Below are 27749 nucleotides of genomic sequence, written 5' to 3'. Positions count from 1 at the left end.
GCAAGCCTGGGAGATACGGGGAGGCGGGAGGAAGGGCAGGGGATAGCCCACCTGACACAACAGGAGGCAGGGCTGTGTTGTGGGAGCTGCTGGATTAGGGGCTCCAGGTGCTGTTTGCTGAGGTGTGGGGTCCACCCGCCAGGGAGAGCCGGCACCTGCCTCCCCCCAGACACTGCCCCACAGCTCCCAGCCTCTCATCCCCTTCCTTCTGTCCCCCATTCCTTCTCGTCACTGCCAGATCTGATCATGTCATTCTCTGGCTCCTTGTTGCTTGCACCGTGAAGGGAAAATCCTCAGTGCGGCGTTCAAGGCCCCGTGCAGCTGGCACGGCCCACCTTCATAGACTCCTCTCTAGACCCTCCCATCACCTGCCATTCTCTGTCAGGCCATCACCGGTCTGCACGCTCTGTTCCCTAAGCATGCCAAGGGCTGTCCACATCTCTAGGACCCAGTTCCTTGCCTAACATGGCCCCCATTTCAACTCTTTTGCCACTTGGCAAAACTCTCCCCATCCACTGCTGCAGCTCAGATGTTGCCTCCTCCGTGCGGCAGAACTCACGGTTTCCTCAAGCACCTTCTCCCCAGCGCTCAGCCCTGTGCCTGCCGCAGGGCAGACACTCAAAAATGAAAAATCGCACAAGAATGAGTGTCACCGAAGGGACCTTGTCCTCTGCTCTCTGGTGCCCCCCAGTGAGAACAGGGGCCTGATGTCACTTGCGGTGGGGAGGGAGTACTTGGGTAATGAGTTGCATCTCTAGCCTGGGCTCCAGGCATAGACGTGAAGAGGAAGATTGAGGTGTGGGTGGGGCATATTCATATGCATGCATTTTTCTGGGACAGCATCCATGGCCGTCACGGGGCTTCTAAATGGGCCACCACCTCTGCTTTGGGGAGTGATGGATTTGATGTGGCTGAGAGGTCAGGTTCCTCTGGGTCTGCTATTCGACCCACAAGTAGAGAATTCGTTTGGCTTACGTTGAGCTGCCAAATAACAGTAAGTCCCAAATAACCATGGCTTAAATGAGACGCAAAGCCAAGGACAGCTGTCTGGTCTGTAGTTAGGGTTATCCCATTATCACCACAGATACTCCCATTGTCCAAGCCCACCTCGGACACCGCCACCAGAATGGAGGGTGTCCCTGTCTTTGAACCCTAGCTCCTCCCTGCCCGGAGTGCCAGGAGAGGTGGAGTTTGGTTTCCCCACTATTCCAGAAACCGCCCAGCCTCTGAACCTGGCCTGGGGGACCGTCTCCTTCCCCAGGCTCCAAATACCTTCCTCCCACCTTTACCTGAGGGTGGAGGGAATTCAGAGCAGTCTCACTCCTGGCATTGAGGGGAGGAGGTGCTGCAAGCGGCCAGAGTTTTTCTTGCCATTTACATATATAAACTGCTACATCGATTTTGCAGCAGAGAATCTGCAGAGCGTGCCTGATGCAAAGATCTACGTGCAGTTAGCAGCAGCTATTTGCAGAGGCAGGCAAAACACACAGGGTAACTTATATGCTCTTTATTTGGCTGCAGGGGCCCCCAGAAGTCAGTATAATTTCCTCTATTCACCCACAAGTCAGTATAATTTCCTCTATTCATTTGCTTAAAAAACTCTTTCTTTCATGGACAGCATAAAAGCAACGTTCGTGTAGCGACGTCAAAACTGAGATGCTGAATTAGTGGAATCAGTTAATGGGGATTTCATTATTAAGGGCTCCAAATTGTAGTCCTGTTCCTTTGTGTTTACCTCTGGGGGTCCCTGCTAGGGCTCCATTTATGATTATTGAATGAATAATCAAATGAGCAAAGAAATACATGAACGAGTAGGTGAAAACTTTTTCTGGAACCGCCATCTTATATCTTCTGTATCGTGACCACCCCTTTTGGAGGGCAGTTTGTGACAGGACTTGTCAGTCTGATCTCTTCTGACTGATCCAACCCTTCCCCGCTCGTGTCTTGTTTTGAAACAACACGGGACATGCAAACCTCTCTTTTGAGCCATTAACATTTCTTGGTGGGGCATCTGGATGGCTCAGTCAGTTAAAGCATCCAACTTTGGCTCAGGTCATGATCTCACGGTTTGTGAGTTCACGCCCCACATCGGGCTCTGTGCTGACAGCTCGGAGCCTGGAGCCTGCTTCAGATTCTGTGTCTCCTTCTCTCTCTGCCCCTCCCCCGCTTCCACTCTGTCTCACTCGCTCTCTCAAAAATAAACACTAAAAAAAATTTTTTTTTTTTTTTTAATTTTCTTGTTTGGGCAGCTGGGCCTTCTGTGTCTGGACCCTAGTATTTCTGAATCTTTGATGAGTGGAAACAGAGATAAAGCAGAATGTCTCAAACTGCCAGAAATGTGGCTTTGGGGCAGCCTCTGTCTCAGTTCTGGAGAGATCTGTTGGTCATGCAGATGGACGTCATCGTCCTTGGGTGAGCCCCAGATGTTGGCGAGCTAATCCAAAAGCAAATAACTCAGGCGGGGATATTAAGAGTTCTGTTTATGGAGAAATAAAAATATTCCCAAAGCCATACACTCAATCAAGTACAAGTTGGCAACAGTTGAAGTGAGCAAATATTTTTAATCAGAGATATATTTCCATGCACCCACCCTCCCCCCACTTCCTACCACACTCATCTCCCCTGCCTTGGGTTAGGGCTGTGTCAGGTTTTGCAGGGCATCTGACCCTGTCTGGCTGCATCCTCACTTGAAGCACATCCTCAACTCTGTTCCCCAGCCCAGGTGGTGGGGAGACCCATCCCTAGATTCTGGTGTGAGGTTTGCTGGGAACCTCGCCTTCCCTGGCTGCTGTGTGTCTGTCTCTACCCCTGAACTGGGCGCGTTGACAAGTTCATGTCTCCATTTTGCCCAGCCCTGGCTCCATTGGTCCCTCCCATTTGTCCTTCCTTCTGATCCTGGGTGCAAGGTCTCTCTCACATCCTTGCAGGGGGAGAAATCCTGAAAGCCAGCTCTCCCTCCACTTGGAGTTCTAAGTTAGGAAGGGGCATGTCTGGCTTTCTGCAGCCCATTGGGGGCCGCCGTTTTGGGAGAAGCCGTGGCCTGTGGTGGGCTAGGGAGGAAGGGCATTCTTCCTTTGGGCTGTGGGCTGAAGTTATAATAAGTTGCTGAAGTTTTTGTGGCTCCCTATAATCCATTCATTCATTTACAGTCATTTCTTGAGGCCCTGTTATGTGCAGGGCCCGGTGCTAGGGGCTGGGGGACAGACACAAATAACTAGCAGGCTCTTCCCTGGGGGAGCTCACAGCCTGGTGGGGCAGGTGGCCAGCAAAGTTGATACTGATGGATCGGTGTAACAGGTGACACTAGACATTGTGCAGGAGGCTGTGAAGCTCAGAAGAGGGGCCACCAACTAACTGTGCCCGAGGAGGGTGGAGAAGCCTTCAAGGAGGGTATGACCTTTGAGCTAGCCTTGAAAGAGGAAGCAGATAAAGGAAGAAAGATTCACATAGACTCCAGACCCCATGGTCTCAGGCTCCTTGGAAGACCTGGAATTTCACTTTTTTCCCTCCTATTACATTTTCGTGCTCAAAAGGATGATTTTTCAGAAGGAGAGACAGCCTCTGGAGGTGGTGGGTGGGATGGAGCTGTGGAAGGCTGCCTGGGCGTCCCCTATCTAAATTTTTTTAAATGTTTATTTATCTTTGAGAGAGACAGTAAGACAGAGAGACAAAGTACTAGCTGGGGAGGTACAGAGAGAGAGACACACACAGAATCTGAAGCAGGCTCCAGGCTCTGAACTGTCAGCACAGAGCCCGACGCGGGGCTCGAAGTCACGGACCATGAGATCATGACCTGAGCCGAAGTCGGACGCTTAACCGACCGAGCCACCTAGGCTCCCCCTTGATTATTTATTCTTAAAAAAAATTGTAAATGTTTCCCTTCTACTCTTTTAGAAACACAAATCCAGTAGTCCCCCACCTTATCCAAGGGAACATGTTCCAAGATTCCCAGTGGATGCCTAAAACCACAGGGTAGTACTGAAGCTTATGTATACTATGTTTTTTTCCTATATGCACCTACCTATGATAAAGTTTAATTTCTAAATTAGGCACAGTAAGAGATTAACAACAACCAGTAATAAAATAGAGCAATTGTAACAATATAATGTAATAAAAGTTATGTGAACGTGGTCTCTCTCTCAAAATATCTTATTGTACCAATCTCACCCTTCTTGTGAGGATGGGAGGTGACTGATACAATGCCTGTGTGATGAGATGAAGTGAGGCGAATGACATGGTTGGCCGCGGGTAACTGAAACCGTGGAAAGGGAAACTGCGGATAAGGAGGACTACTGTAAAGAAACCATGGGGGCACCTGAGTGGCTCAGTCCGTGAAGCGTCCAACTTCGGCTCAGGTCATGATCTCGCAGTTGCGTGAGTTCGAGCCCCGTGTCGGGCTCTGTGCCGAAACCTCAGAGCCTGGAGCCTGCTTCAGATCCTGTGTCTCCCTTTCTCTCTGCCCCTTCCCCTACACATGCTGTCTCTCTCTCTCTCTCAAAAATAAACATTAAAAATTTTTTCAAAAGAAAAAAAAAAGAAACCATAACCACGGTGTGCTAGAGACCTTTGTGAGGAGTCACACGAGCAGAGTGACCATATCTTTCCCCAATTCTGTGTTCAGTGACTCCAAACTGGTAGTTTGGAATCAGCACGGGGAGTATTTACATCACAGAAATCAGCAGATGCCACAAGTCAGGACTCATTCATTGCATAGAATGTTTCCAGGACATTCTGCAGTTGGGAATGTTTCAGGGGCTGAGGTGCCCATCATTACTCTGCTGCAGAGCAGTGTGGGGTCATAGGAAGACAGCATGTCTTAGCACCAGACCAACTGGGGGTTCAATCCTGGGTTAAGTAGGAGACATTGATTCCAAGATTGGGGATAAATATATGATAGAAACGTAGATGAGATGTTCTTTTAGGAAGCAGATGCTCCCCTGGATTCTTCATTCAGGAGGAGGTGGGGGGATGGGACATCCAGCCATTGCACAGGATGCTGAGAGTTGAGATGCTCAGCTGAGAGAGAAACATGTATCCTTGGCTATTCTGGGTTTCTAGTAATAAAAACCCAACTCAACAAGCTTAAGTGGAAAAGGGGATATGAAGTAGCCCAAAGAACCAAAGGAACAATTGATGGCTAGGGAGACAGGGACCGGGGCAGGTCCTGGGACACCAGAGCCTAGAAAGCCACCAGAACTTCCTGCTTCATCGGACCTGTGGCCATTCACAGACCTGGAGCGTGCATTTTCTCAGCTTCATTACTAGAAAGCAAAGGGTCTTTTGTTTACAGTTGAAAAGTCCCAGGGAAGGTCTCTGATTGGCCCAGCTTGCATCAGATGCCCAGCCCTGGACCAATCACTGTGTAGCCAGGGAGGCGGGGTCATGGAGGAACATGGTAGCTTCAGGGCAGGCCACATGTAGGAATGGACTAGGGGTAGTATCCCCAAGGGGGATGCTGTTTCCTAAAGGAAGAAGGGGTGCTGGGCAGGCCAAACACTATGCAACCCCTTCCCCTTGTAGGGAAGCTCATTCACAAAGCTCAGCACCTACCTGCCTGCCTTTCAGAGCCTAAGGAAATCAACCCCAAGTCATGGTTCTTGGGTGGGTATGGGGATGTCGTGGGAAACATCAAAGCATCACAGATTGTCATTTTAGGAGAAGTCATTTCATCTACAATTCCACTTTTTTCCTCCCAAGGGTGTTGTGGAAAGTGTTTCTGTCTTTCCACATCACAAATGAGAAACTGAGGCCCTAAGAAGGGGAGCAGAACTGGAATCAGAACTCAGGTCTCTTGACTCTGATGTCCTGTAGGGAGTTTGTGCAGGGACTGAGGCAGGACATAAGCCAAGCCCCAGGCCCTAAACCTTGCTCTGGCTTCCATCCAGGAGGGGAGAGTTTCTCTAAGTTCAGCCTGTGCATCTGCAGATGTTTGCAGAGTGCTCACTGTGGCTCAGGTTCAGGACCAGATGCTCCCAGTCTAATGGCTCCGCCCTCCAAATAGACCCTAATGACCACACAATATGGTGAGTGCAGTGGGAGCAGGGCACCTGGCCTGAGTGGAGACGGGGAGGGAGCTGGCTAAGGAAGGAACCCTGCGCTGGATCTGGAAGGTTCAGCTAGACAAAGAGAGGAGGGGTGGAAGAACATTATGAATCAGGAGAACAGCAGCTGTGAAGGCTCAGAGCCATGCAGAAGCATGGGAGCTCCTATGTCCTGACCTCAGCAGCAGCCGGGCCTCTGACCTGAGCAGTTTAACCTGCCTACAATACAAAGCTCTCCTCTCAGGGTCAGTTCTTGTCTTCCTGTCTCCCTGCAGCTCCAACATCATTGTCCCAGGTTGATGAGCTTACTTCCTGCCCTCAGCGGCTGCGTACTGACTCCCTGTTCCACTCGCTGCAATCCCCTGCCCACCTGTCAGGCTCCAGGTACAAGCCTTGGAGCCCTCCGGCCGTGAGGTGCTCCTGATGACAGGCTCTGCCTCTGTTTCAGAATCTCGGCGGAGGACTATCTTCGAATACCACCGTGTGGAGCTCGACCCCAGCAAGGTCACCAGCATGTCAGCTGTGGAGTTCACCCCACTGCCAAGTGAGTAGGGGTCATTCCCAGTGTCCTGCAAAGAGCGTTATAGTCAGACAATCTGGGTTCCATTCCCAGGCCCACCACTGATCCCTGGGTGGATATGGCCACGTAATTTCTCTGGGCTGCCATTTCTCATGTGTCACATGGGCCTGGCACTCCTTCCCCCCCAGAGCTGTGGTAAGAGTGAGAACCACAGTAAGTAGAGTCGGGGACATGAGTGAATGGAAGCTCTGACAACCAACTGGCGCATCCCCGGCCTGGGGCGTGGTTTGTACTTGGCACATGACAGCTGTTGTTACTAACACACAATTAAACCCAGGGAAGGTGTACCTCCCAGAATTTTTAGACTCAGCCTCCAGGAAAGGTAATCCAGGAACTGGATGGATCAGTCCTTAAATTTCTTATTGCATTTTCCTTAGAGGAGGGGCAATGTGGGAGTCCACAGGCAGGAGACAGTAAAGCAATTTATCCTGCAGCCCTCCAAGAACCATGGCCAGGCCCTCTGTACCGCCCCCCCCCACCGCACCCCACTCACCCTCCACCCTCCACCCCACTCACCTACAGTTGAAGGCACACTATGGCTGAGGCCCCAGCTGCTGCTGACCCCACAGGATCAAGGTTAGATGCTCTTCAGGATATGGTCAGGGCAGCTGGGGAGAGAGAGGGAGAAGAGGACAGTACTCCTGTTCTTGCCATTTTTTTTAAGTTTATTTCTTTATTTGGGGGCGCCTGGGTGGCTTAGTCGGTTGAGCGCCCCAATTTGGCTCAGGTCATGATCTCACGGCTTGTGGGTTCGAGCCCCGCGTCAGACTCTGTGCTGACAGCTCAGAGCCTGGAGTCTGCTTCAGATTCTGTGTCTCCCTATCTCTCTGCCCCCGACTCCCCCTGACACCCCCCCCACCCTGTTCATGCTCTGTCTCTGTCTCTTCCTCAAAAAATGAATAAACATTTTTTAAAAGGTTTATGTATTTATTTTGAGAGAGAGAGAATCTCAAGCAGGCTGGAGTCCGACATGGGGCTTGAACTCACCAACGGTGAGATCATGATCTGAGCCAAAATCAAGAGCCAGATGCCCAGGTGTCCCTTATTCTTGCATTTTTATTTGTTTTTTATTTTTTATTTATTTTTTTTTAAATTTTTTTTTCAACATTTTTATTTATTTTTGGGACAGAGAGAGACAGAGCATGAACGGGGGAGGGGCAGAGAGAGAGGGAGACACAGAATCGGAAACAGGCTCCAGGCTCTGAGCCATCAGCCCAGAGCCTGACGCGGGGCTCGAACTCACGGACCGCGAGATCGTGACCTGGCTGATGTCGGATGCTTAACTGACTGCGCCACCCGGGCGCCCCTGTTTTTTATTTTTTTAATTGTTAAGGTTTGTTTGGGCTCAGCAGGTGTCTTCCCCTGGAAAAGAGGAAGGACGGACACAGACACCACAGGGTCACAGGACCACTTGCAGGTCACAGCGCCACCCTCACCCCCACTGCGCTCTTTCCGGGCAGCAAAGACGTGGGGCCTGAGAACCAGGGGCTCCTCAAGGACGCTGAGAGCAAACCTCAGTCCTAGCCCTTGAATAAACTGCACTTAGGAGCAAGGACATCCAAGGGCAGGGTAACTGCCTGGGCAGAAGTGAAACGTCCCGGGAATACGTTTCTGGGACACCGTCTGTATGTTTCAGCCACTTCTCACCCCTCCGGTGAATTTCGTGAGCATTTAATAGCACACAGGACATCTGAAATGCAGACGAGAATGAAAGGTCAGTAGATTTTACACGTACCTCACGGAAGCTCCCAGGGTTTTTTGACTAGAGCCTTTCAAGGGGCCTCCGGAGTCACTGGAATGAGCAGGCCACGGGCTCCTGTGTGGGTGCCCATGTAGATACAGCTGCCAGGGGAGGGGCCAGCGCTACCAAGGCTGTGGTTTGAACCCCTGGAAGCCTGGTTACCTTGGTCCTGAGAAAACTCTGCATCCCCTCAGTGCAGGATGGCTCTGTTACCTTTGGGTGGAGGAGGACTTAGCCAAGATTCTTCCAGAGGTGTGGATGGGCTGTCTCTAAGCCATTGTGCTCTGTGGTTGGTTCTTCCCGGTCCCTCGTCTAGAAGAGACACTCATGAAGAGGTGGCGTGGGCTGAGGGTGGGATCAGGGGGCAGGGAAACCCACAGTGGGATCTCAAGGCCAAAAGCTCGGGCTTTTGGCTCCCACAGACCTCAGCTCAAATCCAGACCTGCCACTCTTAGCTTCATGACTCTCTGTAAGCCTCTCAGTTCCCTCCTCTGTAAAATGGGGATAATGAAAGTATCAAGACATCAATTGCGTAAACATTTGTAAACTGCCTACCACGTGCCAGGTGCTATTCTAGGACCTCTGGATACACCAGGGAACGAAGCAGCCAGAGAGCTCTCGTTCTTTTGAAAGGACATAGTGCCACCTACAGCCAGTCCCTCCCATAGTGACTGCAGGTGGCCACGCTGTGCCCACAACAGCTTTTCTCCCACTCACCAAGGGCTGGTTCCCGGCTGCCATCTTGTTGGGGGTCCACGGAAAGCAAACTGGCTCCCCAATTAGTGGATTGCGGTAGAGTCCCGTGAAGACTCACCAAGTGAAGAAGTGTGTGTGATGTGTATTGAATGAGTGGTCATTTCTCTGAGTGAGTTGTCACTTCTTGCTGCTATATCGGGGTGTTCCGTTCAGCTGCTCATCAGATGAGCCTTTCGATTATACACAGTTATTCTGGGGGAGGGCCTGGCTCTGCTTGTAATAAAATGCATGGGCTTTGTGGCAGCTGCTTGCTACTCAGAGGTCATTCTGGTTCACTTCAGTGGGTGCAGTTCGACTGCAAATGAGAACTCTTAAAATCCAGCCCCCATACCTCCTGCCCGCCCCCCCCCCCCCCCCCGGCCACCGGCCCTCTCTGCTCCTGTGCCTGGCTGGTGCCAGAGGAGGGGTCCACGCACCCTCCAGCATCCTGCTCCCACTAACTCCTCTGCTCTCTGGCTCTGCACTGCCCCAGGCCAGGCCCCAGCTCTCGCTCCTCCTCTAACACCCTCAGCTTGTCTACTCCGCCCAGCCTGTTAGCATCCCGGCTGCTGTTGAGAACACGGCTGAAAGGCTGAAACACGCTCCTCCCAGGCCTCTGCGTGCAGGGGCTCTTCTGCTTGCAGTTCGCCTCCTCCAGGAGAGCAGCCAGGCTTGCTTCCTGCCTTCTCCCAGGCTCTGCCTAAACGACCTCTCCTCAGAGAAGCTTTTACCAACCTCCCTGACCAGAATGCATCCCCCCGCCGCCCCTGTCATTCTGCCTCTTGGTTTTGTGCCACTTTCTTTCACAGTCCAGCGCTGGAAACCCTAGTGTAGACTTCGTGTATTTGTTTTTTTTTTTAAAGATTTTTTTTTTCAACATTTATTTATTTTTTTGGGACAGAGAGAGACAGAGCATGAACGGGGGAGGGGCAGAGAGAGAGGGAGACACAGAATGGGAAACAGGCTCCAGGCTCTGAGCCATCAGCCCAGAGCCTGACGCGGGGCTCGAACTCACGGACCGCGAGATCGTGACCTGGCTGAAGTCGGACGCTTAACCGACTGCGCCACCCAGGCGCCCCTTGTTTTTTTAATGTTTATTTATTTTTGAGAGAGAGAGAGAGAGAGAGAGACACACACACACACACAGAATCCGAAGCAGGCTCCAGCCTCTGAGCTGTCAGCACAGAGCCTGACACGGGGCTCGAACTCATGAGCCGTGAGATCATGACCTGAGCAGAAGTCAGATGCTTAGCCGACTGAGCCACCCAGGCGCCCCCTTGTCTGTGTATTTGTTGGCCGTCTCCTCCACTCAACTGCAGGGTCCATGCAGGCAGCATTTCTGTCTTTGCCCCTTCACCACTGCATCTCCAGCACCCGGGACAGGGCCTGGCCCGTGGTAAGCGTTCAGTAAATATTTGTTGAAAGAATGAATGAATGCATGCATGAGTGGATGAATACCTGGTAGGACCATTGAAGTCCTTTGCAACCCTGTAATTGTGGGCCACGGCCCAGCAGTATAACTTCCCAGACTAGGTGAGATCCCTTTGTACGTGCTTCACAAACCTCATCGCAATGGTGATTATTTTTGTTTGATTATCTGTTTGAGTGAGTCTGCCTCTGCAGAGAAGACTTCCTGCAGAATCCCCAGCACCCGCTGGGGGCCTGCCCCCCTGGTGACAGAAAGAAGGAGGAAGGAGGAAAAGGGAAGGAGGGAGAAAGAGATGGAAGAATCAGGGCTGGACTCAAGGGAGGGTGGCTCTAATGACCTCTGGGGTGTCCCTGCCAGTCAGAGACTCCGTAGTTCTGTAAGGACCCAGCATTTGGGAGAGTTGCGCCTTTTGGAGGTCTGTGGAGGGTCTGATGCTCAGGGACCACTGCCTTCTCTCTTGCAGCCTGCCTGCAGCATCGGACCTGTGATGCCTGCGTGTCCTCGGACCTGACCTTCAACTGCAGCTGGTGCCACGTCCTCCAGAGGTTTGTGCTGGGCTGACCCTCTGGTTCCCCAGGAGGCCTTGGAGGAGGGGCAGAGGGTGGCACGGCCCCCTCCCTGCCTCGGGCCTCATTGCCAACACGAGAGCATCTCTAGCCAGCCCATTGTGCCCCGTAGCACAAGAATGTCACAGAAGTGAGTTTCTCCCCGAGGCCCGATCAAGGTGACTGTGTGGCCGGGTCCCCGTGGTGACACTAGGTTTCTGGAAGATTATTCAGAGATTCTATCTACTGTAGCGGCTTCTTACACCCGGAAGGGTTGGTTCATCCTAGCGCAGGGCTTCCCAGAGAATGGTCCACAGATGTGAGGATCCCAGAATCAGCTAGGTCTCGTGTTGAACATGCAGGTTCCTGGAACCTGCCCCAGGCCCCCTGCATCAGGATCTCTGGGAGAGAAGCCCAGAAACCTGCATATTAACACAGTGCCTCATCTGCAAACAAATGTGAGACCCGCCAGCTCCAAAGACCCATTGCCGTTGGATGAGGGTCCCGTGACCCCCCAAACACCGCCTTAAGATCTTTCTCGGGCCGTAATGGGGTTTCCTGAAAATCAGGGGTGTGGAAGTTGCGGGCATCCGTGGAAAGTTGGGGCAAGCTACAAAGCTGTGTTTGCTTGGTGTTGGAAACAGGGAAAATTCTGGGTGAGATTCAGGCTAAGGGATAAAGAGGGATAAATTTCTTAAATCCCCACTAATCTTCCACTCCTTGTTCTCAAATCATTTCCTCACAGATTAGACTCAGAATTCGAGCCCTGTTCTCCTGTCCAAGATAAATAAATAGCAGGAAGGGAAAACAAAACAAAACAAAACGATTTCTTTGGGGACCAGGGCTCTCATGAGAGTGGGAAGCCCTATGAAGCAATCTTGAAAGTTGCAAATTACAGTGTCTCTGAGTTCCAGGCAGCTGGCAAGCATCTGTCAGTGTTTCCTTTGCTCCTTTCAAATAGCCCAGGGCAGAAATAGGAGCTAAAAGGTGGCCTGCCCGGCACAGGACACAGCCCCGGGGGCCAAGGGGAGAGGGATTTCCGGGTGTCCTTCCTACCTGGAGGCTGGGGTCCTCCTGGAGAACAGCTCTGCAGCACCATCCATCTTATGCACTCTTGAGTTTGAGAGCTACTGTCTCAGCACCGAGAGATAATCCAGATGACCTCGGATGAGCCCCGGAATCCTGGGGCTGGCTGCCACCACATGACTCAGCATCCAGCGAGAGCTGAGCCATAAGAACTTCAAAATGGGTCAGATGAAAGCAAAACCCTCCCATTGACACATCCCCATTTAACACATACGCCCAAACCCAGAGACCGTGACAGTTTAATGAGGGTTGGTCAGGTTAGGGGAGGGCAAGGCCTTGGGTGCGGACACCGCTTTTGCTGTGGTTATGTCAGCTATAGGACACAGAAGTTCCATCAGAGGGCAATCAAGGCTGACGCGGTGCTGAAATCCTGTCCCCAGATGCCCATGGGTCTGGGCTCACCCCAGCGTGGGCCCCTCCTTGCCAGCTCTCTGGAGCCTCAGCACCAACTGAGAGCTGACTCCAGGTCTCTACAGAGCCAGAGGGCAGGGCTGGTGCAGAGGGGCCAGCCCCATGGACTCTCCCACCAACAGCTGCTTGCAGTCACCATGTGGGTTCCCAGCTTCCCCTTCCTCGCCACCCACTCAGCCTTCTGCAGCCTCCCAGAGCTTCCCCTCCTTGCCCTGGGGCTGGATCTGGTTTAGATCATTTCATTTACCAAGGCCAGTGTCTTCCTTTCAGTCCACATTGCCCCTCCCCCGCCCCAAGGGCCCACTCTGGAGTCTAAAATGACTTTACCTGCAGGATTTGGCCCGGGGAATGAGCAGTCATAGTCCTTGCTTTACAGTGTCCTTGTGAGGGTCCCATGAAATACTACAGGAGCAGCATATGGCCGCGGCGGCACTTGGCATTCAGGAGGCGCCCAATAGTGGCATGCCTGATGTCCTTCTTCTCTGCATCTGGGTTGGTTGGCTCGGAGCTTAGAACGTGGTGCTCCTAGACCTATGTCAAAGGCTCAGTGCTTGGAAGAATCAATTCGTTTGGCTTAAAAGAAACTTTAGTTGCCAGCCCCCAATAGACCGCCTAGTCCTCAATGTCCCAAAGTAGTGGGCACAGAGGACCTGGGAGGGGTAGTGGGGGGCTCAGTTCAGCTGTCCCTGCTGCAGGAGGGGCAGCTCGGAGCCCCAGGAGGCATCTTCAGAAGGAAAAACTGACCTCCGCCTCACTGGGTCCCTGGCAGATGGGTGGGCGGTTGCTAGTGGAGAAAATTAACTAGCGATGAATTCTTCCTCAGCACTGGTGGCTCATGATATGATTCTTCCCGTGCAGATGTTCCAGAGCTTGAGCAGGGCTTGGTGGATTCCCCTGGCACCAGAGTGAAGAATTTCCATTTGAGCACGGTGCCATGGAGAACATTTTCTGGTTCATCCGCATACGCCCATCCCTTCCCTAGGGAAGCACTTGGCACCTTCCAGCCCAGCTGAGCTGCACAGTGTCCTCTCCCGGGACGCTGGTCAGCTGGTTTTCGATCTCTCCTAGCTGCTGGCAGGACCCTCCTTTCTGCCCTTTAGTGATCACACAGGAGGTATTGGCTAAATGTGCTGAAGTCCACCTTCAGCCCAGCTTCTCCTTGCCAAGTTTAGGCCCCTCCACAAAGAAAAAAGATTGTCTGTGAATGAGTGAAACTCTCCCCAGAAGACATTGCTGTGAATTCCCTGAACTCTTAGCAATTTCATGGCCGCGTAGAGTCAAGGGGATCTTAGAGCTCATTTGAGGTCATACAATTCATCTAGCTCCCTATATGCACACATCTGGGCAGATGTGACCTTGGTCCTGGGGAGCTGGGTCAGGAGGAGAGTGGAGACGCCAGACACCTTCCCTTCCTTTTGGAGGAGTAGTTGGGGAAGAAGGGTCTGACTCCTGATCCCACAGCTGCCAGGTGCCAAGGAGGGCACCTGCCCGGTGGTCCAGATCACCACAGCCCTGGGACGTTAGCCCCCTCCGCCCCGTCATCGGAGAGCTGCTACTGAACAGGAGAGAGTGAAGAGGAGGGCTTCTCTGGCAACCCCATCACACTTCTTATCTTCTGGTCCCCCCGCAGGTGCTCCAGTGGTTTTGACCGCTACCGCCAGGAGTGGCTGGCCTACGGCTGTGCCCAGGAGGTGAGAGGCTTAAGTGAGCCAGGTTGTGGGGAGGGGCAGGGCTACCAGCAGACCCGTCCCCCTCTCCCCCCCCCCCCCTCGGAGCTCTTTGCAAGCCGTCTTGGTTTCTTGGCAAAGAAATTCTCCCTTCCATCTGGGACTTGTCTCTCAGACTGCTCTGAGCCAGTTAGACCAGACTCGGGAGATTTTAGAGGGTTCTGCGGGTCCCTGAGAAAAGCCCTTCTGGAAACTTGGCCTTGAGTGGGCAGCTCTCCGGGAGCTGTTTTGGTGCTTGCAGAGGGTATGCTGGGCATGGTGTTGGCCACAGCTGGATCCTCTGGGAGGCTGGTGACATTCTCGGAGCAGCTGCCCTGCCTCCAGCCCTCAGGCTCTTCAGGGAGTGAAGAGGAGTGTTCTGGGAGTGAGGAGGGGATTTCCTATTTGGAATCCCATACAGGTTCCTTCTCACTGCTCAAGTTTTCCGGAACGCACAACGGCTTTGATTCTGGGCGGGGAGCATCCTGTTCTTACACCTCACACCCACACAGACAGATCCATTCATCCGTGCATCCTTTTCCTCTTCCTTCCTCTCTCCATCCCGTCCTGCAGTATGAGCACACTGTGTGCGCCCAGCACCTCCCTGCAAGTGCCTATACCTGCTCGGATTGAAGCCCAACAGCTCCAGGAGCTGGGGGCCGGTGCCCCCTACTGCTCAGAGCAGAAAACTGAGGCATAGAGAGATGTAATGATGTGACCTGCCTCTCACAACTGGTGGGATAGTGAAAGTGCAAGGCCCCACATTTAAACATTAAACCCCCCAGAGGCGCCTGGTCATGATCGGCTCAGGTCATGATCTCGCGGTCTGTGAGTTCGAGCCCCGCCTCGGGCTCTGTGCTGACAGCTCGGAGCCTGGAGCCTGCTTCGGATTCCATGTCTCCCTCTCTCTCTCTGCCCCTCCCCCACTCACGCTCTGTCTCTCTCTGTCTCAGAAATAAATAAACATTAAAAAAAATTTTTTTTAAATAAACATAAACCCCCAGACCCCACGGCTGTGTGCTCACCACCACCTATTTTATTAGTAAGCCTGGATGAGCTTTCTAAGGCCTTAAAAAAAAATCTTGTCAGGGCGCCTGGGTGGCTCAGTCGATTAAGCGGCCGACTTCAGCTCAGGTCATGATCTCGCGGTCCATGAGTTCAAGCCCCGCGTGGGGCTCTGTGCTGACAGCTCAGAGCCTGGAGCCTGTTTCAGATTCTGTGTCTCCCTCTCTCTGACCCTCCCCTGTTCATGCTCTGTCTCTCCCTGTCTCAAAAATAAATAAAACGTTAAAAAAAACTAAAAATAAAAACCTTTCCTTTAAAAAAAAAAAATCTTGTCTAGCAGCCTACTTCTGACATTGGCCGTGCTGAATGTACAGATTTGCTTTATTTGTTTAAGACTGGCATCTCGGGGCGCCTGGGTGGCGCAGTCGGTTAAGTGTCCGACTTCAGCCAGGTCACGATCTCGCGGTCCGTGGGTTCGAGCCCCGCGTCAGGCTCTGGGCTGATGGCTCAGAGCCTGGAGCCTGTTTCTGATTCTGTGTCTCCCTCTCTCTCTGCCCCTCACCCGTTCATGCTCCGTCTCTCTCTGTCCCAAAAATAAATAAACGTTGAAAAAAAATTTTTTTTAAAAAGACTGGCATCTCAGCTCCTTCCTTGAGGAAGGATTCGAAGCAGCGGACAGATAAATTGCCCTGGGAGATAAGACGTTTTCAGGATAAAGTGGGAGGCTTAAATGCACTCAGGGCTCAGCTTTGGTTAGTTTACCATGCTTGAACCAAGCACGGGAATCTTAAGTTTTCTGGCCGCTGAGGGATGAAGGGGCCCCCTCCGTCCTCCCGCTCGAGGGCTCTTTTCTGCGTAGCACGCTGGCCGGTGAGGTCCAGGGTGGCGCTGGGTCTTTCTTGCAGGCGGAGGGCAGGACGTGTGAGGACTTCCAGGACGAGGGCCACTACTCGTCCTCCCCCAACGGCTCCTTCAGCCCCTTGGACGGGGACCTCACCACCACCTCCTCCTCCCTCTTCATCGACAGTCTCACCACCGAAGGTAAGGCCTGAGCCCCAGCGGCGAAAGAAGCCATGGGAAAGGGCTACCACCCTGGGATGGGACATCACAACTATTCCTGCCAGGGATTAGCTCAGGGAATAGGAATCGCCTTGACTTTCACAGATGAGGGACCTAAGTCTCAGAGAGCTGGGCTCGCGTGCTGGGCAGAGGCAGAGCCAGGTTTCAAACAAGCGGACTCCGTGCCTGGACTCCAACTGCTGTGCTGGCCCACATCGGGACTGTGGGATGGAAGTCACTGCGGCGAGGGGCAAATTACCGTCCCGGCTCAGGGCCGGGTATTTTATATATAGTCCACCTCAGTTCATCTCAGTAGCTCTCCTCGCAGACAGCGTGAGGTCTTATCAGCCCCGCAGCAGGTGTGAACTCAGTCCACGCACTCAGACGTGAGAGAAAGATTGCCTCATTTTTCTACCGTGGTGTTTCTGGCTCTGAACCCTTGCTCGGGGGGAGTGGTGGACCTCCGCTGTTCTGGGGCTTGGCTTCCTGCTCCTGTGTGGACAGAGGGTCAGAGTGGGGGCAGCTGTGTCCCAGAGGATGGCTGGTGATCCGTGCCTGCCTCTTCAGGATCTGGCTGTCCCCGGGGACTTCCGCCATCCTAAGGCCTGAGGGTCTTGCACCTGCCAGAGGTACCACACAGCATCCGGAGAAGCCTTGTGCAAGCCCCTCCGGGATCCTTTGGCTCCCACTGAAAAATTCCTGTCCCATCTTTCGGTACATCACATCTAGGTTTTAGCCCTTTTTCCTTAGGCTCAGAATGAACGATGTGGGCTCTTACCACCTCCATGGAGCCACATAAAGGGACAAATGGAAAAGAGGAAAGGAGAAAAGAAAAAGCCAAATGTTTGAAAGCATTATTCAGCCACAGTCCCATTTTGTGTGTGTGGAAAAGGGCCCGTAGGGGGCAAAGTCGGTTACTCGGGGTTACGTGAAAGGTAAGTGGCAGAATGGTCTTTCCCTGGTGCCCCCTGCCTTTGTAACTGCAGCCTAGAGAACTGGAGAGCCAGATCCCATGGATCCGGCCAGAGGGAATCCTAGAGGAAAGGGAAGAAATGACAGGTGGTCTAACATTTTGAGGGGCCTAACCATGTGCCAGGTAGGGTGCTAACGCTGTGCAGACATTAACACTCACTTGGTCCTCCTAACAATCCTGCGCGTCAATGATGTCAGATCCCCATGTTATAGAAGAAACACGAAGGTTCAGGGAGGTCAGTGACTTGCCTAGGGTCACACGACCAGGAAGAGGTGGTCAGGTCTCATTCGGTTCAAAAGCAGCAATCTTGCCCCTCGACTGCTTTTCTTGGTGCTGGAAAAGAATTTTTTAAAGGTCTTTGTGGACTCGGGGGACTGGAGAAATACAGCAAAGGGTGAACAAGCAAGGCAGATCGGGTAGCTTCCATTAATCTAAAATTGTCCGGAGGGGAGCCAGAGAGCAGAGGAGTTAGTGGGAGCAGGATGCTGGAGGGTGCGTGGACCCCTCCTCTGGCACCAGCCAGGCACAGGAGCAGAGAGGGCCGGGGGGGTGGGGGTGGGGGGGCAGGAGGTATGGGGCTGGATTTTAAGAGTTTTCGTTTGCAATCAAACCGCACCCACTGAAGTGAACCAGAATGACCTCTGAGTAGCAAGCAGCTGCCACAAAGCCCATGCATTTTATTACAAGCAGAGCCAGGCCCTCCCCCAGAATAACTGTGTATAATCTAAAGGCTCATCTGATGAGCAGCTGAACGGAACACCCCGATATAGCAGCAAGAAGTGACAACTCACTCAGAGAAATGACCACTCATTCAATACACATCACACACACTTCTTCACTTTGTGAGTCTTCACGGGACTCTACCGCAATCCACTAATTGGGGAGCCAGTTTGCTTTCCGTGGACCCCCAACAAGATGGCAGCCGGGAACCAGCCCTTGGTGAGTGGGAGAAAAGCTGTTGTGGGCACAGCGTGGCCACCTGCAGTCACTATGGGAGGGACGGGCTGTAGGTAGCACTGGGTCTTTTTTGTCTGCCAGTGGTAGATGTGGACTGGGCTATAGTGGATTTTCAATGGTTTAGATTAGAAACAAACTGATTTGAATCAAGTTAATTTTCCCAATGATGTTTAGGGTGATGTTGGTTGGTTCGACTAGACAATTCATCGTTTTCCACTTGCAGTAACAAAATAGACTCAGAGTTGTTTTCAAATCCCTTGTTGGGGTGCCTGGGTGGCTCAGTCAGTTAGGTCTCTGACTTTGGCTCAGGTCATGATCTTATGGTTGTGTGTTCAAGCCCCATATCGGGCTCCATGCTGACAAAGTGGACCCTGCTTGGGATTCTCTCTCTCTCCCTCTCTTTCTGCCCCTCCCCCCACTCATGCTTACTCTCTCTCAAAATAAAAAAATGAACTATAAAAGATATTTTTTAAAATCCCTTGTTTATTGAAATCTCTGAAGAAAACATCTATTAATAGGTCTACAATTTTCTATTTGTTTTGTTTTACTTTCACTTTTTAGGGGTGTTTTGTGAATTTAATTTTTATAATTATCTCATAATTAAATGATGACTTACATGGTTCCAAAGTCAAATCTAGAAAATCAGGTATATGCAAATAATTTTACTTTCTAGTTTTCTCCCCTCAACCCAATCCTCTTTTCCCTATAGGGGGAAATTTTTTTTTTAATGATCTATAGTTTATTCCCCCATTATCCAATGTGCCTTTTTTTTTTTTTTTGGAGTTCTACTGGACTTGTACTGGTATAAATTAGCAAAACGCAAGATTTTATCAACCATCTCTTCTGAACCTTATAAACTCATCAGAGACTCTGGTCCATACATGTGTATATATAACAGCACCTCCCAACGAACACAGAGACTCTTTGGAACATTTGCCAATTAACAGAAAGCCAATTCTCCCCTCTCCCCAAATGCTTGCAAAATTTGGAGCCCCCACTGTTCACTTCTCAGTGGAACTGGCCCTGTGGCTAGGGATGTTGGAATTCTATCCCGTGTTTATTGAACAAAAAATACATTTCTTCATGTTTTAGCTTCGTTTCAAAAAAGGAAAAGATTGACTTTGTTTTCTCCAGGTACCCCTCTCCCACCACCATTGGATAAAATGCAGTAGCCTGTATCTTAATACCCCAACCCTACCCACTCCCTTGTCCTCCCTGGTATCAGTATCGTCTACTGGAGAATTTAAACTCACTTCTGCTGGAAGCCGTCAGCTGTGGAGGGGCAGAGTCTAGTCGCCAGGTCAGCTCCCTCTGACCTCATCAGCTGTTATAACCTTGGACACTTAACTCTTCCCCCCAAAGATGAGTTTTCAGACCGGAGTGTTTTTCTTTGGGAGTTTTGTTTTTTTTTTTTTAAACTATCTTTCAGGATATAAAGTAGAATTACAAGTTCACCAGAGTCCTGTTAACTTCATCAAAAACTTGTCTGACTTCAGCTCCCATGAGGCCAAAAATTTTGCTTGACAAAGGGATTTCGCCAGAAAATGATTCCGCAACAAGAATTTTTAAGATCAATGTGATTTTTTTTGAGATTTCAAGATTTATTGGAAATGCATAGCACAGCAGGAAGCCACATCCAGGCACTGGGAGTGTAAATATGCTGCATGTTGAGGGATTTGCAGTGCAGGGAAAAACTGGGACCTGAGATGTAGAAACAGATACCAAAATGCAGGAAGACACAGAGGAGGACACACCCACCTGTCCTCTGGAAGTGACAGGGCCAGGATTGGGGTGAGGCAAATGAGGCTCTCCACTCAGGTATAAAATTCAAGGAGTCACCAAAAAGAAAGCAATAATCAATATAAATAATATTTTAATGCAATATTTATAAAAACAAAAATAGGGGAGTTTGAGTGGCTCAGTCGGTTAAGCGTCCAACTTTGGCTCAGGTCATGATCTCACGGTTCATGAGTTCGAGCCCCGCGTCAGGATCTTTGCTAATAGCTCAGAGCCTGGAGCCTGCTTCAGATTCTGTGTCTCCTTCTCTCTCTGCCCCTCCCCCATTCACACTCTGTCTCTGTCTTTCTCTCTCTCAAAAATAAATAAACATTAAATATTTTTAATAAAAATTTAAAAATTAAAAAACAACAAAATTGATGCCAAAAATTCCACAATGAACAACACATCAAAACTTCAAAAAAAAGACAGAATGGGACCCTGCTTCACTGTGTGAGCTAATCCCAGGCCTACAGAGGGCATTTCGGGGGTGGGACTTTTCAAAGAGGAATAGTGAAGGGGAGGAAGTCTATTCCCTGCAGGAGGAACAGTTTATGCAGTGACACAGAGGTCTGAGAGGTCTCCAAGGTCTCGGGAGTCTTAGGCAGCTTGTTATGGCCACTGCCGTGGTGTTGAGTTGTGGTGAAGGACAAGAGGAAAGAAGAGAGGAGACAGATTGTGAAGAGCCTTGAACATCTGTGAGCAAAGGGGAGTCAGTAAAAACTTTTATTTTATTTTATTTTATTTTATTTTATGTTTTTAAGTTTATTTATTTTCAGAAAGAGACAGAGTGAGAGCAGGGGAGGGGCAGAGAGAGAGGGAGAGAGAGGATCCCAAGCAGGCTCCGCACTGTCAGCACAGAGCCTGATGCAGGGCTCGAACTCACGAACCTCAAGATCATGACCTGAGCCAAAATTAAGAGTCAGATGCTTCACCCACAGAGCCCCCCAGAAGCCCCCCTACCCCCCGCCCCGTAAAAGTCTTTAAAATGGCATGGGCAATGGAGGTGCAGGAGGGAAAGAGGAATGAAATGTACCTTATAGGCGACACACTCCGGGTTGTTCAACTTGTTTCACGTTTCGATGCTTCAAGCAGTAACCGTCTGTCCTCTAGAGCATTCTCCTGACATGGAACTCTTGCTTGCCTTTCCCCGGAGAATCTTTGGGGAAGAATGGTCAACCATCGGAACTTATGTAGGAAACCACAGGACACACACCTGGTGCCGTAGAAAGGGTGTTGGCATGAAATCTGTCCTTCGAGTTGTGCGTGGGGAGGGGGTGGTCTTCCGGCAGATCTGAACTGGTGACACACCCTTTCCTCAGCTTCCCGGGGGCCCGTAGGGGAAGGAGAACAGGAAAAGTCCTCACCCAGGCTTTGCAGGCAGCCATCCCCCACCCCCAGCCTTATCTCTTACCCTCTCCACCCTCCAGCGGCACTGCACTGCCTTTTATTTCTCTGACTCTGGGCCTTTGCCCGCGCTTTTCCCTCTGCCTGGAACCCTTTTTCCCCAGCCCCACATCTCACCCCTCCATCTTGACACCCTTTGTCTGGATGAGGCCCCCAGTCAGAGCTCCATTTTGCTGGGTTTTGTCACTCCATCTCTCCTGCTTGTTAACTCCCTGAGGGCAGAGACCGTGTCTACCCCCAGTACCCTCTCCCAGTGCTCAACTCAGTAGTAGGCGTCCAATAAATCCTGCTTGGATGAATGGACACAAGACTAGGAAAAGTTGGTTTGTTTGCGGACTTCTGTCATTACACTGCTGTGTGACTTTAAGCAAGTCACCTCCCCGCTCTGTGCTTCAGTTTCTCTGCCTCTAAAATGAAGGCGGAGGGGCGCCCGACTGGCTCAGTCAGTAGAGCATGCGACTCTTCATCTCAGGGTTGTGGGTTTGAGCCCCACCTTGGGTGCAGAGATGACTTAAAAATAAAATTAAAAAAAAAATTAAATTGAGGGTGGGACTAAACCTCCTTAAAGTCCCATCTGGACCTAAATGATTCCACTAATCTTATGCCTTCTCTCCTCTTTAAAGACGACACCAAGTTGAATCCCTACGCAGGAGGAGATGGTGAGTACTGTGCTGCCTGCCCTGCCCCTTGGACCACCTCTTACCCCCGCTACCCCCCAGAAGAGGGTGCATCAGTCACCTGGCCTCTTTGCTTCTGTTCTGAGGTGGGGAGGAGGGGAGCAATGGCAGCCTGAGCTTCCCAGACCTCCTGCTGGGCTCCTGGGCAGGGGCCCACTAGATGGAAGGAAAGTGTCTAGACACTTGTCATCAGCCAGGAACCGCCTGTAGATCTGTCTTGAATCCTCACTGCCCTGAAAGCAGCGAGAGGAGAGAAAGGCTGAGCTAGAGCAGGCACGGCAGCGCGGGGCCCCTCACCATTGGCCTCTTGTCCCCACCGGCCTCATGGTCCATGAGGGGTGGAGAGTAGCTTTTCCCACATCAGGTTTCCTTTGATTCCCAGCCTGGGTTGGCAGAGAGTACACAAAAGTTGTCCACCCCAATTTTTGTAGGCGCCGGAAGTTGGGGTCCTTTGCTCCCAAGATTACCTGGGAGGATAATCTCTCCGGTGATGTGATGCGGCCCACCTCCCCTGCCCTTTGCCCAGAGCCAGCTCTGGCCCTTGCTGCAACCACTGCACGGGGGAGATGAAAATACCTTCCAGCTCTAGGGACTGGGAGATTGTTGTCCTGGGTTCCCGCAGGAGAGGAGAGGCTGTTAAAGCAGCATGGTTTGATCCAGTCTCCCACCAGAGGTGAAGCCGTTACTGCTCTGTAGGCAGCTGGTTTGAGTGTGTGTTGTGTGTCTGGGGCGGGTGCTGGGCCACATTCCCCTTGCTCTGCACCACACGCTCATCAGCCCCAAACCCTGACCATCAGATCACCAGGGTCACTTTGGGCTGCGGGCTGACTGCCAGGTCAGGGGAAGCTAGCTTGGGGTATGTCACTTCAACTGTCCCACCTGTTGGCAGATAGTGGCACTAACCATGCATCGGAGTGCCCCGGGGACAATTTCCCTACTTGGGTTTCCTCTGCTTACAGAGAAGAGGGGTTGGGGAGGACGAGGATTGGAATGTATGCAACATCCCATTAAAAATCCCCACCTCCTGTTGATTCTCATTCTACCCACTAGCTCTGTGAAAAGGATTTGAGGGGCGCCTGGGTGGCTTAGTCGGTTAAGCATCCAACCCTTGATCTCAGGTCAGGTCTTGATCTCAGGGTCGTGAATTCGAGCCCCGTGTTGGACTCCACAATGGGCATGGAGCCTACTTTAAAAAAGAAAAATGATTTCTTTTGCTTATGTGCTCATCTGTCTTTTTCTACTTCATTCTCTCCACATCCCTTTAGGGTAGGGAGCAGAAACAAATAGCCACCGCAGGCAATAAGGGAACATGGGCTTCTTAGTGGTCGGCGTGACTGTGGCCTTGAGCAAATCACTTTACTTCTCTGTATTTCCATTATCCCAGCCGTACAAGAAAGGGGTTGGACTAGATGACATTCCAGCTTGAGAGTCTACGGCAATACTCAGTCTCCTCCTTGGGATGTATCTCAAATGCTCAGGGTGTTCTCAGAGATTGCCTACTGGTATATGAGCCTTCAGAGGACCTGATTCATTCTTTTACTGAGCTCCTACCATGGGGCCCGCCATTTTTCCTAAGAGCTAAGGACACAGAGATGAATAAGACACCGTCCTTGCCCTCCAGGAGGCCACAGTCTGGCAGTGGACAGTGATAAGTGAAAATATGGTCATTTTGTTATCATAATGGCTAACACTGAGGTCATCCAAGACACCAGCCCTGGTCCTCAGCAGTTGACGTGAATTATCTAGTTTTGACCCTTACAATAGCTCTATTAGGTAATCATTATTATCCTTCATCTCCAGAAGTGATAAGTGAGACACAGAGAGGTTATATAATGTGCCCAAAGTCACGCAGCTAGTAAGTTAGCACACCCTGGATTTGAACATGCCGCCATACTCCAGATCCGAAACTCCTCACCATCTCATACCCTTTGAGGATTCCTTAAAGGCACTTGTGGCGCGAGTATTGGCAAAAACTTCTCTTGCGATCCGTTTTAGGAATTTGGGCAACTTTTAAGTGATTTTGGAAAACCGCCTGAACCATGCCAAGGGCAACATAAATGCTATGCTCATGACTCCACCCACTCCTTCCCCACCTTTTTACATATTTCATAAGCAGACCCTGAGGTTCTTCTAGATTTCATCTCTGAGATTTTGTCAGAACCTGGGGCTTCATGGCCCCACCTTCCCCGCTCCCCTGTGGCCACTCCCTACCCTAAATGGTCTCTCCACAGGCCTTCAGAACAACCTGTCCCCCAAGACAAAGGGCCCCCCCGTGCACCTGGGCACCATCGTGGGCATCGTGCTGGCCGTCCTCCTGGTAGCAGCCATCATCCTGGCTGGGATTTACATCAACGGCCACCCCACCTCCAACGCTGCGCTTTTCTTCATCGAGGTCAGTGTTGAATTTGGCCACAGCTCTGCTGTCTGTCTGCCTCTGCATCAGCATTTCCCCAGCCACTGGGTGCCTGCCTCCCCCCACCTCACGCCTCACACCCACATGTCCGACTCCTCTTCCTATCTGAGGAGACTTCATTGACTCCATCCTGCACACTGTGCACTGGCTGGTGCCCCTTTAGTCCCTAACCCCGAGGGCTCCCCCGGGAGTGCGGCACCCCTCCTGTCCTGTGGAACAGCCCGTCTGCCTTTGCTCCCCCATTTGTGAAATCAGAAGAGCCTCCAGAGGAAAGAAAGAGAAATCACTAGGGATTGTGCAGCCCCTCCTTAATGATTTGTGGTCTCTCACCCCCATATTCCAGGCCTGGTGTTTATTCAAAGCCATAATGGAACCGGGATCTCTGCCTCTTTGCCTGCTCTGGGGGTTTTTAGGTTAGAATTGACAAGGCATGATAATCCTAAGAGTTGCTCTCTCTGGGAGCTTTTGTTGAGGATGCTATGATTTGGAATGTCTCAGAAGTCAGAAGAAGCAGCTCAAAGTGCAGCTTGGGAAGTAAAAGCCAGCCCTCTTCTCTCTGGGCCACGGGGGCTCAGCAGCTCCCTCCCCTGTCCTCCGCTGTCAGTCCCTCCCAGCTCTGCGTGTGGTCCATTAGTGCTACCTCTGTGCCCACAGTCTTCCCCACAAAGGTCACAGGCCCATTGACCTCATCAATCAGAGGCGCAGGTGGTGCTTGCGAGGGGCTTTCCTCTTTGTTTAGAAGCCCCTGTTTCTTGTAAGCCCTAACCAGTCCTAAGTATCACCCAGCCCCAGGGATGTTGACGGAGTAGGTCTGAAGTAGGTCCGGGAATCTGCATGTTTACAAACTCCCCAGCTGACTCTGCTGCAGGACCTGTCCTGCCATGACTTCTTCAGAACCTCCCAGATCATCCCATCTCTCACCTACTGCCTCACTTTTGAGTCTCAGGGCTCCATGCAGTACGTTGCTCAGGCTCTTACAGTCCTGCAGTCAATGCCGCGAGCGGCGAAATGACCTCCTCTTAAACTCCCCAGGCTCCCAGGAAGGTTCCCAGCAGTTGATGGATCACAGTGGGGAGGCTTCTGGGGAGGAGGGCCCTGAACTCCACCTGGCTCACAGTAGGCCCCCAGCACCCTTGTAAAGAGAGTCTCGGTGCTCAGCACTGTCCTCGGGGGTGTGGAGGAGTCCCAGGTGGGTGAGGCCGTGCCCGCTGACTCTGCGTCTGTGCCCCCGACAGCGGAGACCTCACCACTGGCCAGCTGTGAAATTCCGCAACCACCCCAACCACGCCACCTACACGGAGGTCGAGCCCTCAGGCCACGAGAAGGAGGGCTTCGTGGAGGCTGAACAGTGCTGAGAGCACCCGGTCTCCCCTTGGAAGGACAGGAAAGAAGACCCCGGGACCCCAGAAAAGACCAGTCAAAAGCAAAGCGGAGAAGTGACTTTCCTTGGCTTCCTCTGAACATGTCCTGGCTGGGAAGATGAAGATGAGTCCATGGCTTGTGTCGCCAGAGCCAGTTTGGCCATCACACCCCATATCCTGAAGCAGGGGGCAGAAAAGCAACCACGTGAGGTTTTTAAGGGATGACAACCTGATTTCATCCTGTTTTGATGTAAGGGGTCTCTGTCCCCTTCTGGGTCTCTCAGTGGTCTCCTTGGTGGTACTGCCCCAGGGGCCCCTCCCACCTAGAGATGGCCAGACACCCTGCTCCGGTCACCTAACGCCCCTCCGTGTGACACAGAGGCCAAAACTCTAGATTGGGGCGACCCCATTCCAGGGTCCATAGACTCCAGAGCTGGTCCTCATGGCTATGGATTCAGTGTATTTTCCCCAGCCTCTGTGGTTCTGGAAGTCTGAAGAAGTTCTATCCATCTGTTAAGCACAGGTATGGCTTTGTATGGCAGGTTGTCATCAGAGGAAAGCCAAATGGGAGGAGACAAAACACCTGGCGGGGCAAGTTGCATTTACCCTCTCTCGACTGACTTATCCTTTCTGCTGGCAACCAGTCCTTTCGCAACGAACGTGCGTGCGGCCCACATCATGGGCTTTACCGCAACTGCGGCCCAGCCTTGGCCTGGTGAGCCGTGCTGTGTGTGGCCGCATCCACGGTGTGGGGCTCTTGATTCCAATGGCACGTTCGGCGGCCACTGAATTCACTGGCCTGGCCTGTCAGTGTCAGCAGGTACCTTCAAAGGCAGGGCCTGCCAGACTAATTCTTTTCTTCCTCTGAGCTGAATGTTTCTAGCCATTAAAGAGAAGAAACAGGCTGGCAGGAGGGCTTCTGGAGACCTACTCGGCAGGGAACTTCAGTTGGATTCTGTTGAGGAGCAAAGCGGCCGGAATGGATGGGCCAGAGGAAGCCGGCACGGGCAGGAAGGACTTTCCACGCGACCTTGACCTGGAAAGTGGCTTCCATCTTTTTCCAGCTCCGGTGGAAGCTTTTGGAGCCAAGAGCTAGGCTCGCAAACTTCACCTGGTTTTAAGGGAATTCTGTCCCAGGGATGAATTGTGGCTGCTTCCTGAAGAGCCTTTACACTTAAAATCCATAGCTCAACCTCATTCAAAGTAAAGAACAGCAGCAGCAAATAAATGTTAAATCAACCTCTACTTAGTCACGCCCTTTTATGCGTATCACCGTGTCCGTGTCACCCGGGACACTGCAGAAGAAAGAAGTTGAAGTACAAGGCCTCCTGAGGTGGGGGTAGGGAGTCTGCCAATAACCAGACACATGGGAACACTTGACCCAATGTTTTCCAGACGCTTCGTGATTTGTCCTCAGTGAGGCCGCTATTGACAACCCACGTGGGGAAAATGCTGGATATATATATATATACGATATATGTATTATATCTATAATACATGCATATAATATACAATCATAATATATAATATATATTATATATATTATATATGCATATAAATATTTTCCCATAAACCAGACAAGGAAGAGCTATGGAGAAGGTCAGAATCTGAGAAAGAAAAAAAGTGCAACCAAGAGAATAGGGGTCCTTTCCAAGCTTCTGAAGGACAGAAAGGTCTATAACTGAGCTTTCTTAATGAGAGAAGAGCAGCCAGGCGCTAAAATGAGCTGGGCTCCCAGCACTCCCGGCTGGCAGGAGGGTGATTTTTGCCCTTGCCTGTCTAGCAAAACATCTATGACCTTTATGTGTCTAAAAAAGCCAGTGGGGCCGTTCCTGTGGTGGCCCAAT

The 27749-nt window shown here is 51.5% G+C and overlaps 1 protein-coding gene across 3 annotated transcripts in view; it reads left to right on the top strand.

The window, feature by feature from the left end:
- The window catches only part of PLXDC1 (plexin domain containing 1), a 62348-nt gene extending 35201 nt beyond the window's left edge, over window positions 1-27147 (top strand). Inside the window, exons 8-14 of one of the 3 annotated variants that reach the window (XM_043584273.1) lie at window positions 6490-6585; window positions 10990-11071; window positions 14199-14259; window positions 16185-16320; window positions 22075-22110; window positions 24360-24520; window positions 25777-27147. In XM_043584273.1, the coding sequence (XP_043440208.1) occupies window positions 6490-6585; window positions 10990-11071; window positions 14199-14259; window positions 16185-16320; window positions 22075-22110; window positions 24360-24520; window positions 25777-25896 (692 nt within the window). In that variant the 3' untranslated portion in view covers window positions 25897-27147. Of the gene's footprint in view, window positions 1-6489; window positions 6586-10989; window positions 11072-14198; window positions 14260-14695; window positions 15017-16184; window positions 16321-22074; window positions 22111-24359; window positions 24521-25776 lie in introns of those variants that run through there. The other 2 variants (XM_043584274.1, XM_043584275.1) reach the window with 2 other exon arrangements.
- Window positions 27148-27749: the final 602 nt, after the last annotated feature.

The sequence above is a fragment of the Prionailurus bengalensis genome, chromosome E1 (assembly GCF_016509475.1).
Source record: "Prionailurus bengalensis isolate Pbe53 chromosome E1, Fcat_Pben_1.1_paternal_pri, whole genome shotgun sequence".
In the NCBI taxonomy this organism is placed as follows: domain Eukaryota; kingdom Metazoa; phylum Chordata; class Mammalia; order Carnivora; family Felidae; genus Prionailurus; species Prionailurus bengalensis.
The sequence above is the reverse complement of the archived record's forward strand: the minus strand, read 5'-3'. Positions and strand labels throughout refer to the sequence as shown.